Source organism: Nelumbo nucifera, chromosome 5 (assembly GCF_055504915.1).
Source record: "Nelumbo nucifera cultivar China Antique chromosome 5, China Antique-T2T, whole genome shotgun sequence".
Lineage (NCBI taxonomy): Eukaryota > Viridiplantae > Streptophyta > Magnoliopsida > Proteales > Nelumbonaceae > Nelumbo > Nelumbo nucifera.
In genome coordinates, this window is record NC_142653.1 from 4326339 (window position 1) to 4343520 (window position 17182).

Consider the following 17182-nt stretch of genomic DNA (forward strand, 5'->3'; position numbering starts at 1 on the left):
CCTAGTCTTCTTTCCCTCGCCTTCTCTTCTTCTTCTTCTTTTCACAGCAACCCTTTGCTTCTTTTTACAGAAACCATCATTCTTTATATCTTATTTCTATTCATAATAATCTAATAAGTACATTCTCCCACCACTGTTGATATGCAACTGTCATAGATCTGTTGCCTCTGTTACACAACCGCTAGAGAGTACGAGAGGTGTTGCCGGCGTGAGTTGGGCAGAAATGTCTCTAGGCATGATGATATTCAACTGCTGCTGCTTCTCTCTGCTCTTACTCCCTGAAGATACGAAGTGTTGTCATGGTACTATTGTAACCACTGAAGAGCCACTGCAAGCTATGGCTAATTAGCCTTTCTCCTCCCTCTGTTAAACTCTTTCTCCCTTCTCTGCCCCTCATATTTTCTTATATATTCAGCAAGCCTAGATCTAAAAGGATGATATTCAATGTTCCAAATCTAACTGTTAAAAACATTATTACATGTTTAACCGTTTACCCATTATCTGGAGGAAAAGACGGTTCGTTTCTGGGTTTGGTTTTAAAACATTGCTGAAAAACTATACTTGTTTATTTAAATAATAACTTACAATTTAAATATTGATAATATAATCTTAGTAAAAATGATAGAAAAATATTAAATTATTTATGTTAAGAAATTAATTATTTATTTTCTATCAAAATTATAAGTACGGATTCAGTCCTCACAGAACTGTCCTCACAACCTTTTGGAGCCGTTCATCGGGAACACCTCTGCATTTCTTTGTTTTTATTCATGGGATGGGGAGATATTCCCTATGCGCACATCTGCAAATGACTGTGAGCATGGTATGAAGATAATTCTGTGAGGACTGAATCCGAATTCCAAATTTACCATTTAAAATATAAAATATGATTAAAATTATAAAAAATTAATAAAATACTGTATATTTAATAAAATAATCGGTTCAAGGTCTGAATTGGTTTGAGACATACAAGAATCAGAACGGATCCAAAGTCACAATAAATAATTGGTTTGATCGGTTTTGGATCCATTGGGTAGACCTGTTCCATTCATTGACAACCCTATACCAACCGGAATAAATTGATACATATTGCTCATTAGATGCTATGTTAATCCAGCTATTGACTCTTCAATTTAATGTTAATTTAGTTCCGTATATTAATGTTCATTAAATCCCTTGCAAATTAACTCCTTTAAAATTTTCAACCACTGGGCTGAAGTTTAGGCAATTGGCCTGTAACAGGTGACTGCGGATCTTCTGTCTACAAGAACTCTACCCACACTCCCCCTCCGGACTTGTAATAGGTGTCCGAGGGACTTTGTTTAATGTAATACTGTTAAACTCGATTACTCTCACGCGGAGAAAGTGGCCTTTACTATTTAAATATCAAGGAGATAACTATCACACAATGATTGCTTAGTGCAAGAAAGAGAAAAACTTGCAGCAGGTCAGACGTTCAAGTTTGTTGCAACTTGCAAATCGAAGGGGTTAGAAAGTATAGACCAAAAAGTACTCGGATTAAAGTAATAATTAATGATTTAATTGTTAATAATTTAATGATGAATGGGTCCATTTGATTCTCAGTTGGAATGAGAATCGAAATCCTCTGAAATCAAAATTAACTGAAATAGATTCCTATCTCCTGAGTGAATTTTCTCAAAACTGGAAATGTCAATCAAACAGTTGAAATTAGAATGGTTTGGATTCAAATTTCAGACCCCTATTCCTACAAACCAAGCGTACCCTAAAAATAAAGCAATGTAAAAATACCGAGCCGAATGGTTGGGATAAGAATTAAAACGATGATCGTCATGAGGATGATCTATGCATTATAGAAAGAGGAACTTCACTACAGTTACAGACAATTAGATTTTTTGTGATCTAACAGTCACAAGGACCATCATCATAACATGCCAGTCCTATGTAGGCGAATCCCTAATTTCGTGCATTTGACATGGGAATGGCATTTTCAAACTTTTTTTTTTTGTGTGTGTGTAACTAAGCATTTGCGAGGCTGCTAAACCTCAAAAAGCATGAACTGTTCCTGTCCAACATTTTGTTTTTGCCCACTTGCCACCTTTAGCTAGCATTTGGCTTGATGCCGATTTCCCAATAGGGACGTCAATTGGTTGGGTTAAATGGTAAATCCACGTTGACCTTATCAATAGGGTTGAGTTGGGGTTAGCGTTACTTTTGCTATAGGATCGAGTTAGGGTTTTATTTATTTATTTATTTATAATCAGAGTTTAGTTTTAGTTTCTATGATTTTTAACTCTATAATTTTAGAGTTTAGGATTTACTTTCATGTTTTTTTTTTAATTCTTTTTTCTTTTACTAATAAAGAAAGTGACACCTTAAAACCTATAAAAAATTTAAACTTAAATTAATGATTTTTAAATCTTCAAAATATATTGTAAAAAGAAACGATTGAAAGGCAGGTTTGGGCCGGAATGGTATCAAGTCTAACCCTATAGGGTATGGGCGGAGTCAGAAATTGCACATTTTTGAATTGGATTGGGTGGAAACATTGGAAGATCGAGGCCAAAACATACCAAACCCAATTCATTGACATCCCTATAATCCTCACTACTCAAGTTCTGGGTAAAAACTCAAAAAAGGGAACAACTTGGAGACCACATTTAATTCGCATGCAAGTTCTGCCAAATAGTGCAAGAGATATTTTGCACTGATCTTCCTTATTTTGATGTATCACTCCGAATCACCTACCCACAAACTTTTCCTAGATCCCTACCCATGACACTACTGCCTTGTATTGGAGATATCTTTTCATGAATTACAAGGGAGAATGAGTTAGTTCGATTAGGTTTTAAGGCACAACCTTTAACCTACCTTGTAAGGGTTAGTTCTGAAATGATGAGAGATCCATCACATGGATGCCCACAAGTTGCGGAATAGGGTGGGCGAATTTCAAAAATTTCTCTCCCTTCAACTAGGAATCGTATTCTCTATTTTAGAAAAATCATATTTTTCAAGGATCAACCTTGAACCATGAATCAAACCAGATTTGAAACGAAACAGGAGGAGAGGGATATACCTGATACAGAGAAATAATATCTCTCAATGGAGGTGTTCACGCCTAAAGAAGATCACCAAAGACTGCTCCCACTGAAGATGACACAGTGGATGGAGGAGCAGAATCAGCAGGGTCCATCCCACGAACCGAATTCTTCAGCAAGAATCCAATGGAGGCAGTGAGCACAACTTCCTATCAGCCTTTCAGCAAAGACTGGTGTCAAGATCCAATCTTGACCACTCCTACAAATGTTGGATAGGGGTGTTCACGGGTCGGGTTGGGTCGGTTTATTGGAGTTTTCCCAACCAACCCAACCTGGTCGGGTTACCTGAGGTGGGAACCGAAACCGACCCATTGATAGACCAAACCGACCTAGTTGGTTTGAGTCGGTTTCGGTTTTGCTCCTATATATATATTTAAATATATATATATATATATATAAACAAAAATATACATACAAATAAAATATATTGGAAATTTGGAATATATATTTTCTGGAAATATATATTTTTTAGATATAAAATTTTTCAGATATTTCGGTTTTTATGTAAAACTGAAATATCTTTATTTAATAGTTTTAAATATAAAATATATTTAAATTAAAACCGAAATATATATTTAAAATTTTAAATAGATTAGGTTTTTCATACAAAACTGAAGTTTTTTGTGTAAATATATCATCATTAACTCTGAGCTTAAACTTAAACAAAACACAAATAAAATATATCAACTTGTAACATGCATTAAATTAAAAAATAAAAATAAATACTAACCTTTGAATGACTGAAGTTGAGACTTTGAGAATGTGACTTGAGCAGTTGAGCTTGAGGCCTTGAATTGAGAGAATGAGAATAGAAGAGATCAAGAGATTAAGAGAATAGAAGATTTCTTGAGTTGAGGACTTGAGGGGGGCAGACCAACCAAGTTAGAGAATAAAAGATATTAAGAGAAGACAAAAGTCAATAAAATAGAAAATTAGAAACCTTTCTAAATTCTAATCTAGGTAAAAAACTAAAAAAGGACACCTAATTGAATTCTAATTGTAATTGCCTAATGGGTTGCCTATTTGGTGTAAAAGACTATAGAAAGTTAGAAACTATGATAGATTGTCTATTTTAATTGTAATTGCCTAATGGGCCTTCTAGTTCTAGTAGAAGTCTAGAAGACTAGTTATAGTTAAGTAGGAAACTACTCAAATTAGGAACTATCGAACTAGTAGAAGACTAGTTCTAGTTCGATTCGGGTCGGATTGGTTTTGGTTTTCACACAAGAAAACCGAAACCAACCCGATATATCGGTTTATATATTTTCCCAACCCGAACTGACCGGTACTGATGAAAACCCGACCGACTCGGGTTGGGTTGGTTCGGGTTGGTCGGTTTGGTCGGGTTGGGCATTCTTATGAACAACCTTAATGTTGGAGAACGAACTGGTAGTATGGCGGCGGCAGGAAGGGATCACAGGGAGAAGGCATAGTCACACTGTGTATTCTTCTCTCTGTAATTCGAGATCTAGTATCTTTGGAATTTCTGGGATGGTTTTGATGGTTCGCCCCCTCCTGCTTTTATAGGCTCAAAGAGATCAGCTCCTGATCCTATCAGGAGTTTCCTAATTTAGATCATTATTTGAATTTGGACTCTCTTTAAGTGATAAGGATAAGACCCTTATCTTATCTACAGATTAGATCAGCCTTCTCCTGATCTTATCAGGAGGTTTCCAGATTTGAATTCAAATCTGGACTCCTCTGAGTGGATAGGGTAGGACTCTATCCTATCTGCTAATTTAATCCCAGATCCGGCCCCTCTATTTAACTAATTAAAAGGACCAGTTCGAAATGGGCTTCAGGCCCAATAAGTCCATGTACTCAAAACTACTTCCAAACTGCTGTCCAGTTGGGCTTCTTTGTATGGCGTGGGACCCAAGCATTGATCTACACATCAGCCACATGGGCTCGGCCCAGCCTTTGTTACAAGGCCTGGCCAAATACACTGTTGTGGACAGTGCACCCCTGAAACTCATCACATGGGCTTCTATTGGGCCCAACACTTACATTAAGTGGTCCCTGGGCCAAGCCACCTTATAAAACACAGGGACTGTGGGCAGATGCAAGATTAGCCCATCAGGCATTACCCTCAGTGGCCTTACACTTAGCCTCTCAGCCCATAATGATCAAACACTGCCCGACAAGAGAGAACCTCTCCCTCGGCTGCAAGGAACAGTGTTGCACTCTCTGCTTATATGGATCCCGGGAATTAAAACATTTTGCAAACATTTTAAAAACCGTAATATATATACTTTTATATCTCATATAAAATATATTTTGTAAAACAAATCTCAACGATTGAAATCGACTGTCGGCAGTCTTGGTTTCCATTAGAGAGAGTGCATCCCCGGTCATTACCTTTGTCCGACAAAGGGGTTGATCCTGTCACTATGATCACCCACTCAGATGAATTCTCAGACTGCCCCAACATACCCAGGTTTTGACCCCCGCTAAGGATCTCACTGATTGGTACATCAAAGACAACCCAATCCAACACTTAGTGCAGTATCATAATCGAGTCTAGGGGTCAGGTGTAACTTTCCAATTTTGCCCATTAATCTACAAGGTCTAGGGCAATACTGGAAATCTGGTCCGGTTCAAAGATTCAATTAATCCTACACTACATGTGCCTTGGGTCTCACTCTAGCGGCTGAGACAGGCCACCCCAACCGACTTGGTGGCACATCAGTGTCAGCCTTATCAGGATAGGTCTCCCCAGACCGACCCACCGGCTGTGAACATTCTAAACTAACACGAGTCTCATTAAGTGTTCAGTTTAAGGGTATAACACAGAAACAAACCACAATAACATGAATCAAATATGCACTTTATTCATTTACAATAAATGTTAAAAGTACATCATTATGATTGGAGCTAAGGGCATACAAAGACTGTCTAATAGATTCTGTGTTTTTATAACCAAAACCTGCCCTATGAAGGTTGATTCAGGCTTTGGGTAAATTTTGTAGTTATTATTCTTTACCTTACTTATTATAAACATCCAAATATTAAAATAAAAATAAATGGTCAAATCACTTAAGTGACTCAATGGTTTGTGGGTAGGGGATTAAGTTTAAAGTAGGCCTGTCAATGAATTGGGTTTGGATAGAACTAAAATTGATTCGACAAGAAATATTAAGAAACTAGAACCAAACTAGACCTTATAGGGTTTTTAATTTTAGGATTATAGTAGATAAGGTCAACTTTTGGGCCCTAATATCAATAAAATTAATATTTTTAATAAAATTTCAAAAATATATTAACTTTTTAAAATAATATTAAATAAGGGTAAAAACACTATTCATCTTCTTCCTTTTACAGATCATTTATTAGCGCCACTGCCTCCGCCTACCTCCGTCACCTCTGCCCACCTCTGGCAACGCCTCCACCCACCTCCGCCTCTACCTCTGCCCAACGCCACCACATCTACTTGATGGCAGCATTGGTGGATGGTAGACCAACGCAGTTGTCACCTCTGCCTCCGCCCACCTCCAGAGGTGGAATGGAGGTGGTGGAGGCATTGGCGGTAACACTGATGAATGATCTACAAGAGGAAGAAGATGAACAGTAATTTTGCCCTTATTTGATATTATTTTTAAAAAATTAACCTATTTTTAAAATTTTATTAAAATTATTACTTTTATTGATATTAGGACCAAAAAGTTGCCCTTATATCTTATAATCCCTTTAATTTTAGCCCTGAAACCAAATCAATTAGTTCTTAGGAGTCGGGACAATCAGGTCTGACGTTATGGACATGATTATAATAAACTTGCGGAAAACATTATAGACTATACAGCACTGTTTTATAATTTTGTATTATTATTATTGAAATTTAAAAATACCTATTAAATAATTATATAAATTACAACAAAATCAACGAAAATTACCTTCGTAAGCATGCGACTATAAAGAAAAAATTGGCTGTCAAAGCTCGATAGCCTGCGCTCTCAAAAGTACTCTCGTCGTTTGACACGTTAAGACTTCAACAAAATGTGTAACGTACACGCAAAAAGAGACCTGTTGACAGCCAAAGTTTTGGCTGCTAGGTGGTAACATGAAATATCGAACAACAGTTTAACGCTCTTTTTAATTTTTATAAATTTGTAAAAGTAAAATTACGAAGTGCCAAACTGAAAAAGTTTAGAGGTGCCTGTAGCAGTAATATTCTCCTTTATTTATTTTCTTTTTTTATTATTTCTTCTTTTTTTTTTTTTTCCATTGCGCTAATCTCAAAACTTTATATTGGTGTCTACAGCTAAAACCTCCACTCCCTCCCGCGATCGATCGACGATTCGAGTACGGATTTCTTGTCACTTTCTCTCTTTCTGTTCTGCTCCTGTATTTTATTTATATTTGTTTTCTTTTTGTTTTTGTTTCTATGTGTACTCCATGATGTTTAGCTTGGGTTTAAGAATTTTAGGGTTTTTTGATCACATTATTGGTTTTATTGTTTACTTCTTTTTTTTAACCTGAATTTCAATGTCGTAACCGTTTATGTTGATGACATCCTTTAGAACACTAGGGCTTCAGTCACTGATCGTGTGTGCAGCGAACAAGTTAGCATCGAATGTTGCCATACGAAACTCTTTTGCTTTGCATAAAGTTTTGAAACTTCTTCTTGAAATGTATATCTGATGAAGAGTGGACCTTTGTTCTAGAGAAGTCTAACAATTGTTCGTAGGTTTTCAATGGTTGAAAGTTGAAACCTCGAAGGGAGTCTTTGGCATGAAATGTCAAGCTGTGCTGCATGGAGTCAGAAGGGGATGCGATGGTAGGAGAGAGGCGCTTAAACTCATAAGAACCCAATATTCACTTTAATGGCCCTGTGGGGTTTGTCTCTGGCTAGAAACGGCACACGGATTTCCAAACACTCGTTGATAGTAGAAACACTGAAACTGTGTCCAGCTATTCAGGTCTAAATTTGAGTTTTTTTTTTTTTTCTCAGAAAGATGACTGTAGAAGGGTGGTTTTGATCTCTGAAGGACTTCTCTTTCCATCTTTCCGTTAATGGAGAAATTGGCTCTCCATTGAATTTCTTTTAGGGACCATTTGCAGAGTGCCAGAGAACCAACATAAAACAAAATTAAAATGTGCCGCTGCCTTTTTTTTCTCCTTTTGGAGCTAAGTCTTGAGAAAAGAAACCACTGTCATCCTTATGATTTATAGGAATGGCAATATCTTGTATCAGCCACTTTTTCAACAGTTCATTGGTCAAGTTGACTACTTTGAAAAACTTTTCTGTTGCACCCTATGATGCCCAGGTTTTGATAAGGACACCGATACAGTAAGGGAAACAGGGAAATAACCTGGCATTTGTGAAAAGACTAGGCACAGATGAAGGAATGGGTGTCGGAGTTGTATCCATTTTCTAAAATACAATTGAAATCACTAACCCCTTATTTTTCTTATTGATTGTTGTCTCTACTAACAAGCTATTACTCTACTTCATAATACATAATTACATAGTTGTCAGCTTATTACTTCATATCTTCCTTATTTTTATTTATTATATGCTTTGAACTCTGCAATATATGTTGGTCAATGAGATTATATTCAAAATGCATGTTGGAATACCTGGGCCATGTGCCTACTCCTACTCATATACATACTGTATCCTGTGGACACTGGTATACTGGCCATGTACCGGTATTAGGCTATGCCTTGTCTTGTTTCAGCTTGTTTCCTCCTACCTTTCCCTTCCTTCTATCTCCATGGGTCTGACCTTCTCTAAATTTTGGGACTCTATCTAATGTTTGCCTATTATCTTCTGATAACTGTGACTGCTATTGGCAGTTAATAGTAATTGAGAAGAAAGAGAGACTGTCAATAATATCGGTAGAAGTCTCCAAGGTCTGAAGAGGGGATTCTTGACAGACTAAAACAAACCGAATGCTATCCAAACTTGTATTGGTAAATATACCCACTTGAAATCAATTGTTAGCCCACCAAAGACTTCAATCATTACCATTGCATCAAAGGTATTGCGACAATATAACCCTGATGGCATTGTGGCAAGAGTCCGAATGCCTGAACCTTTGAATCTCCTTAAAAATGTGTGCAATGATATAGGAAATATGAGACAATAGAGAATTGGTTTGGGAGACAGGCAGCGGACCAGGTCAGATACTGCTTCCCTCTTGATGGTATGTTCCATGATAGCAACATGGGAGAGGATTTGGAATGATAGTCTTTTAAGGTCTTTCACTGCTTTCTTCTGGGTGACTTAGTTGAAGCAGTTGGAGTTGGGCGTTCGTTGCTTGGAGAGAGAGAGTTATTGGAAATCTTTCTGTGTATCTTTTAATATTATCCCTTCTCATATTTCTTCTCTTCACCTGTGTGTGTGTGTGTTTTGTTGGGGAAGAGGAATGTTTAAATGTTTCAAATTTGGAGCCCAAGACTTGAAAAAAAAAAGCTTCTTGGTCCATGAGGAATGACAGATATTCTTTAACAGTTGGAGAACGATTTTTGGCTTTTTTGTGTTTTATTTTGTTTGTGGATATCTGCCGTGCAAGAAACTATTGCTTTAGTAATGGATCTTATGTCCTCCCTCCATTCTTTTCCTTAAGATTTTCTCTGTTCCTTTCTGTTCAAATGTTATTTATGGAATTCAGTATGCAGCGCATGGGTTGGTTTGCTACCTACATGTTTTGTTGATTTGGTGTGAACATGATGGCGTTTACTTGAAATATGTTTGGTTTCGTTTGTTATGCATGTGTTTTATATAACACCTTCCTCGTTTTTTGTTACTGATAAAAAACAGTAATAATAAGATCTGTCTCACAAAAATCTTTCTTAATTGTAGATTCACAAGTCATATATTATTGTTGATGGCTGGTCGGTCCAGTAAACAACAATCTAAGCACGATCAGTCAAGGGCTAAATGGACAGTTTCCCTTACCAAGATACTTGCTGACTTAATGGTCGAGCAGGTTCTAAAGGGGAATAGACCAAATAATTCGTTTGGAAAAAAAGCATGGAAATGTATATGTGATGACTTCCATAAAAAAACGGGATTGAAATGGGATAAGGAGCAATTGAAGAACCGTTATGGTGTTTTGAGGAGACAGTATGTTACTGTCAAATCACTTCTTGATCAAAGTGGCTTTAGTTGGGATGAATCCCGATGTGCAGTAATAGCAAAGGATGAAGTGTGGGATAAATACATAAAGGTAAGCTATGTCCCTTTTATCTAAAGATCATTTCAGTTTTTATAACTATTGTTGAATTTCTTACAAATCATACTTGCAGGCACACCCAGATGCTGAGACAGTTAGAAACAATGGTTGTCCAATTTACAAACAGCTTTGCATAATATTCTCAGAATCTGGGGCCAATGGGGGATATGATCAGTCAATCCATCAGGTCGAGTTGGATGATGGTACTCCTAGGTTGGTGCGAGGACCAGAGGCTGCAAGCATGTCTGTTGATCCTGGAGCAGCATCATTTGCACCAGAGGATTCTTCATCACACTCAGAAGAGGACATTGACATGTCAAATGGACGGAACAAAGGTCGATCAGCGACACCACCTAGTACTGGTCGTCGCAAAAGAAGCCGTAAAGGAATTGATGATGTTATGTCAGAAGCGATATTAGAGATGGCAGCTGCATCAAAGTTGAGGACAGCAGCTGCAGCACAGATTAACGAGCAATTTTCTATAAGCAATTGCATCAAAGCATTGGATGAGATGCAAGGAGTTGATGACCACATCTACTTTGCTGCTTTAGACCTGTTCGACAGCCCCAGTGCAAGGGAAACATTCATCTCTCTTAAAAGTGAGAAGAGATTGATATGGTTGAAGGGCAAGTGCTGCAGCATTCCTTCCAGTTCTATGGAACGAGGAATTCAATACGCCTTGTAATTCTACACCATTGTATGTAATGTACCGCCCACTAGGCTTAATACCTGTTTGAGCCGTCTTATTTGTTTAGTATAGCAGCTTTTTTCTCTACATGACAGAAGTTATCTATAACTGACACATCCAAGTCCAAGGGGTTAGATGGTGCAAATCGGAGTTTCCCCACGAAAAACAGCTCTTGAAATTCTGTTGTGGAATATTGGAATGAATACGATACCGGGATGTGGTTTTTCATGTGGCTAAGTACTGTCATGAGATGATGAACACGCACAAGTCAGGACCCGTGGATTTCCATCTCAACTGCCAACTGCCGGCATACAAGGTCGACCAGGAAAATCTCTTTCTAATTTGTGTTTTTTTTTTTTACTTCGTGTCGTGATTTGCGAACAGGTTCAGTTCATACCAGTAGTACTTAAACGGATGCCCATTCATTGAAGTGGGCCTAATTTTATAGAAAAAACATATCCCACTACACTAGTTGCAATGCCCAACCTATTATTCTTGGCTGTAACTGTAAGGCCACTGCTTGGTAGGGAAGAGAAAATGTAGAAACAAGGACTTGAAACTTGAAAGAGCCTTTCATTTCAAATAGGAAGAGATGGGAATTCAAATTGAAAGTTGAACTCGTGAAAGGATCCAACAAGCAAAGTAATATCAAGGGCCCATTCAGTCAATGGGTTCAATGGGATTTTGGTTCCCATTGACCAAGGTATATCCATGTTCTTTTTATTTCAGATTTATATGTTGTCTATTAAAAATTTATTTTTCTTGATCACTTATCCCATCTCCTATATAAGTTCCCATTGGCCAAGATATATCCATGTTCTTTTTTTCAGATTAATATGGGGTCCATGGAAATTTTAACTTTTAATCTTTTCTAGGGGAGGGGGGAGTTGCCAACATTTTGATGGGCCAAAATTGCCTCTTTTAATAATGATTTTTTGACTAAAACGGTTATTATCTTATTTACTTGAGAAGTAAAAGAACATTAGTGCATTTACCGGTATAAATATTTCAGGAAACACTTACCCTGATTCAGTAACTTCCCAAAAAACGAATGAGACTAAACTCCAAGGCCAAGGAAATCCTGAGTTCCGAGCAGCCAGCCTAGTTATAAACTTTTATACAAATCAGGCCTACTGCCTATAGTTTACCAGTAGAATAGCTATGGAATTTTGGGGTGAGATCGATCCATCAGCACTCAGCAGACGCTCCACTGGCGAGCCTTGGCCGTAGAAGACTTTCGGCTTAGCAATGAGATCATGGGAGTTATATCTCACATCACCACAAGTCCATAAAAATAGAGAGTTAGAGACAGATCCAATTGAGAAAAGCCTCTTGAAATTTTTTTCTTGAAAAGAGACGAGAAAACACCCCAGTGACCCACTGTTACATAAGAAAAGCAAATAGTAAATTATAAACCCAAACATACACTCCAATTCCTTCCTTACATGGTAAATTCCCAATAACTTTCTATCCTGTACCAGGGTAATCCAAACCCATCCATCGAATTCTCATATCTTCTTCACTCAGGGCTTCCAACCAGATTAGCTTGTCACCACCTTTCAAGGAAATGCCCCTATTTTTTCAAAATGGGCTGCAAATATATACGAAAGATAACAAATGCGTTTAATTCAACTTCTTAAGGTAATATTCTCTTCACTTCATTGCCCTTATCATCGTTCTTGGGTCGATTGGACACTGATTCAAAGGCTTGCATACACACATTGGAAAAGCCTGTCATCGCCTGAAAGACGTTTGGAAATCCCATCTGCAGGTTGTTCAGTGTTGTTGCTCTCATCACGCTCACCAATTTCTCATGCTTTGTCTTCTCCTCTTCAGCTTTTAATCTCAGAATCTCCACCTTTGCTCGCTTCTCTGCAACTGGGTCTCTATGTCGCACAGATGTTTTGGGCATTGAAAACGGGCCATACTTGCACTCTAAAGATCTAAGTTCAACTACCTTCTTTTCAAGCTCTTTAAATGCAGCCTCGGACTTTTTCTTTTGCTTCTGCTCTTCTGCCTGCTGAACTACAACTGCGTGAATTACTGTTAAGAGGCTTTTTATCCCTTCTGATGCCACTTTGTCTGGAACCCTATCCAGTGCAAGCTGCCATTCTTCACAGAAAGAGTATATTGCCGACTTCTGTTTGGTTTTGGTTAGAAAGTCATCGTTGAATTGGAAGAGGCTGACCCGGAGCCATCCTGTGAGGGAATGGATATAGTCTCTTTGGGTTTGGACAAGGTTGCAGAAGGCTAAGTGCCATTGCTGGACCTCGAGCTCCAGCTGGAGAGTTGATTGCCGATGAATTTCAGAGGTGGCATCTTTAGTTGCAATATTGATATTCAGGAATTTCAGCTGTTCAACTATGTGAGTTTGCACCTGGTGACACTGATACATGCTTCTCCACATGCACATCAATCTGCAATTTCATGAAATTAGATCATAAATTAGAATATTAGATGATGGCCTATGGGCATCATGCTTGTGAGGAAAATTACAGGTGCTCATAAATGATAGACCAATATATGAGGTTGCCAGGGAACAATAGAAGATACCATACCATGGATGTCATTCTAAACATTGATTCTTTTCAGATGATAAGAAGGATTATTATGATTTCTTTGGCCCTTGATGGAAACAAGAAAAAGAATATCGGGAATAAATTGCTATAGAACATTGCAAGGAAAATGTATTTCAATTTATTTGATTTCATCAACAAGGTTCAATGGCATCTAAAATCTAAATTACTTATTTCACCAGCTGTTTAATAAACACCTCTCTTTGTACCTGGTTCTTGAATTATTTCATGTTTGTATGCTTGTTCATGTCATCTTTTAACTGTGTATCCTGGCGGTTAAATTATCAATAAGAATTTAGTTCTCTATATTCAAATCATTTCGATTAAGACTTAATTCTCTTTTCTTCGCTGTTTGTTTTTAATCCCATAAAGGAGATGAAAATCCAATTTAGGTTATCACAACCAAACCAAGAGGAAAGAAAGTTAAAAAGACTGACCCTTTCACAAGTTCAAGGAGCTGCGGGTAGAGTTCTGTCTCCCTGAGTCTGACGATTTCAGCAGAAGTAGTTTCTATAGCCTGAGAAGCCACAGCCATTCTTGACTCCAACTTTTCAATCTCTTTCTTGCACTTGTCAATCTTCACATAATCAGTCCCTTTCACCTCTTGCTTCCTAAGTTGGGTCACCCTCTTCTTATGCTCAATCTTCAGAGTCTCAGCATTCTATGATGGAAAAAGAATATATAAACAGATAAAAACATGTTTATGCATTGAAAGGCAATGTGCATTCACCATCTTTATTCCAAAGACAAAATGTTCAGGTCATTTCCGAGCCCAGAACAGAACAGAGAAAAAGGAAAGAAATGAATGCTTGTGCAAGTGAGGAGCTCGTCTTGTTGTTTTTTCATGGGAAACTTTGCCTTTGCGATTTTCCCAAAAGGACAATTGAGAAGCTCAGGAAGAAACAACATGAAGAGAGAGGTAGTCTATGTTCAACAGACGAAAGAAACAGAAAAATATCTTAGATAAAAGAGATGATGATATACGATCAGTACCTTGACCTCCTGGTACAGTTTCTTCTCCCAAGCGTAGATCCTTTCTACGGTGGAAGAATGGCTGAAATGGGGAACACCTCCACAACCAATATCAACTCCAATTTTTTCCTCAACCATCCTACCATAACTGCTCGATTTCGAATTCAAGCCCCATGTCCATGGCAATGGATTCAGACTCCTTCCGTAGTTGTAAACCTTCCCTGGAAACGTACCAGTAGAGATTAAGGAATTTAGTAAGCTAATAGATAGCACAGAAATTGGAGAAAAATCAAATACCCAGATCACAAGAGGCGACGTACCTGTTGTTTTCTGCGTAGAAAAACTAAAATTTGATACTTGTAAGAGCAATGAGACACGGCCTCCAGCGTCGGCTGCCTTGAGGAAATATTCATCAAGCTCTTTAATAATCTCAACAAGATCTTTACTGTTCCTTGAAACCACCACAGCAAGCTCGCTTGTGGTATCTTTTGAATACGCACTGACGACAGAAGGGGGAGCAGCCACACTGGCTCCAGCGGTAGTGGTAGCAGCGACCTCCGAAGCGGTTGTGGTGGCTTCCCATTCCTCTTCAGTGACAGACCTTGACGAAGCGGGGACAAATGGATCCCAGAAATCCCAGCTTGAAGGTGGCGGTGGAGGAGGAGGTAGAGCCGGCGAGGCAGTGACAGAAGTCCAGTTATCGGAACTTGGGCTCATAGGTACTGGTGGAGGGGGTGGCGGAGTCGGCGGCGGAAGTGGCGGGGAAGGGAGAACAGGGGGCAGGTGGTGTTGGGGATCGTGGTGACGGTGGAGACTGGTTTCAGCGTTAGCGAACTGCAGCAGAGCAGAACCAGTACCTCGAAGAGAGCGAAGATACATGGCATGTGCTGCAGAGAAGGCTTGTCTGGCCATTACAAACTGCTTCATGTACCTCTGTCGAGCCTTGCAACGCGAAACCATCTCTTCTTTCTCCACTCTTGAATAACAGCAACCCATCTTCTTCTTCTTCTTCTTCTTCAAACCAAAAAAAAAAAAAAATGCTCTACAGTTGTTGCTAAAGTTCCAGTCAAAATTCCTCGGTTTACTATTCTTGTCGTTTTTCTTTTTCCTTCGAAGTGGAACAGAAACGTTTCTTTTCCTCTACAGTCCCTTCCGAGGCGTTCTTCGTTCTGATTTGATCGGAGGAAAAATTGCTTGTTGTGTCTCTGAAACCTCATTAACAACTGGATTTGTCGTCATCACCATTAGCATCTTCTTCTTCTTCTTTTACTGCAAAACTTCTATTTTTGCCCCTGAAACTCTATAAACAAACAAATATCTTTATTCATAGTGATGATACTTCCCCCTTGTAATAGAGCGTAGGTGAGTCCTTCGTCCCTTTCTCTGTTATCCTCTATAACCTGCCTCGCCAGTCGCCACTATCTTTTCCTACTTGCTTTGCTAGAGAGCTCTAAAATATTGCCGTCGTTGTTCCCTAAACCTCTGCTAATGGCCTGGTGCTGGGCCGACTAGACGCACTCTTGCTGTAAATGGAGTTTGGTCAAACTTGGGTGAGGAGGGATGGAGACTTGGAGAGCAACAGAGCGGCAGATCAACAGTTTCTGGGATGTATACAGACAATGAGTATCGGGCAGAGTGCAGGACATTTGCTATTTTATTTATTCGAAATTTATTAGACTAAAATACCCTTGTCATCATAGCATCTACACCTCAGTTCCTCACCCCTAAAATGATTCAATAAATTCTTTGTTACCAGCCTCCGGCGTCATGTCTAGATGCTGCAAACCCGTCGTCAGCTTATGCTTATATTATGAAAATGTTGCAGGCTTGTTTGGTCAGTCTACACTTTCAACGGCCATGTCAGTCTTAATTTGGAAACGAGCTTAATTTGGCAAGGGGTCAAAACTTGCATCGAGGGGAGAATTTTGGGAAGATATTGGGATAAGGATGGGTATTTTGGGAAAATAAAGCTGTCCATGCGGGAGCTTTGCCTTTTGTCTTAGGGAACTGTGCTAGTGGAAACAGCAAGCATTTTATTGGGGCAGTTGCAAACTTGCAATTGCTTTATTTTTGGGCGGGTTGGATCCGGTTGAAGGTAAACCCGGACCAACCTTAAAGGTGCGATCTTTGGTTCGAGCCTCAGGCCCAACCTTAAAGCAAACTTGCAATTGCTTTATTTTTGGGCAGAGTTAGTTGGATTTTGGCGGGTTGGTCGGGTTTGAGAGAATTTATGTATATAGTTTTATATGAACATTTTTTATTGGGATTTATGGATAAATTTAAGAGTAGGATTTATTAAATATTTGTATTTTATATTTTTTAAATTTATGTATATTCTTACTATTAATTAATCATCGAATATTTAACTATTGACTAATTACACATTTTTTAGTTAAATTGGCATTTTATTCATTGATTTTTCAATTAATTGTTTATTAGTTTATTAATTTTAAGTAAATAATTAGTACTTTATTTAATATTAAATATTTATTCTAGATAAACTATATTTATTTAATTTTTATTAATTAATTATGTTTTATTTACTTATTACTTTTTTAGTTTCACTCAATTGTTTAATTAAATCTTTTTCGCTCTATTTTTAATTTTCTATGTCCATCTTTAAGGGTAAATTTGTAAAGCAACCATACTTTAAAACTTAGGGTTTAGGTTTCAAATTAGCCTCCTCTACAT

The 17182-nt window shown here is 38.1% G+C and overlaps 2 protein-coding genes across 4 annotated transcripts; one reads left to right on the forward strand and one right to left on the reverse strand.

Moving 5' to 3' along the window:
• The first annotated feature begins 7094 nt into the window (after positions 1-7094).
• Positions 7095-11171, forward strand: LOC109115126 (L10-interacting MYB domain-containing protein-like). Of its 3 annotated transcripts, XM_088888622.1 has the most exons (4): positions 7095-7226; positions 7336-7376; positions 9883-10249; positions 10329-11171. In XM_088888622.1, the coding sequence occupies exons 3-4, from the start codon at positions 9908-9910 to the stop codon at positions 10938-10940; spliced, it is 954 nt and encodes a 317-aa protein (XP_088744748.1). In that variant the 5' UTR covers positions 7095-7226; positions 7336-7376; positions 9883-9907; the 3' UTR covers positions 10941-11171. The 3 variants fall into 3 exon arrangements, with proteins under 3 accessions (XP_088744748.1, XP_019054342.1, XP_019054343.1); XM_019198797.2 differs by lacking the exon at positions 7095-7226 and having other exon boundaries at positions 7319-7376; XM_019198798.2 differs by lacking the exons at positions 7095-7226; positions 7336-7376 and adding an exon at positions 7565-7993.
• A 1090-nt stretch (positions 11172-12261) lies between these two features.
• LOC104603617 (protein ALTERED PHOSPHATE STARVATION RESPONSE 1-like) lies at positions 12262-16116 on the reverse strand. Its single transcript, XM_010267678.3, has 4 exons — positions 14812-16116; positions 14513-14712; positions 13957-14180; positions 12262-13360 (listed from the first exon to the last, which is right to left on the reverse strand). Exons 1-4 carry the CDS (start codon positions 15485-15487, stop codon positions 12580-12582), a joined length of 1881 nt encoding a protein of 626 aa, XP_010265980.1. The 5' UTR covers positions 15488-16116; the 3' UTR covers positions 12262-12579.
• Between the last annotated feature and the right edge of the window lie 1066 nt (positions 16117-17182).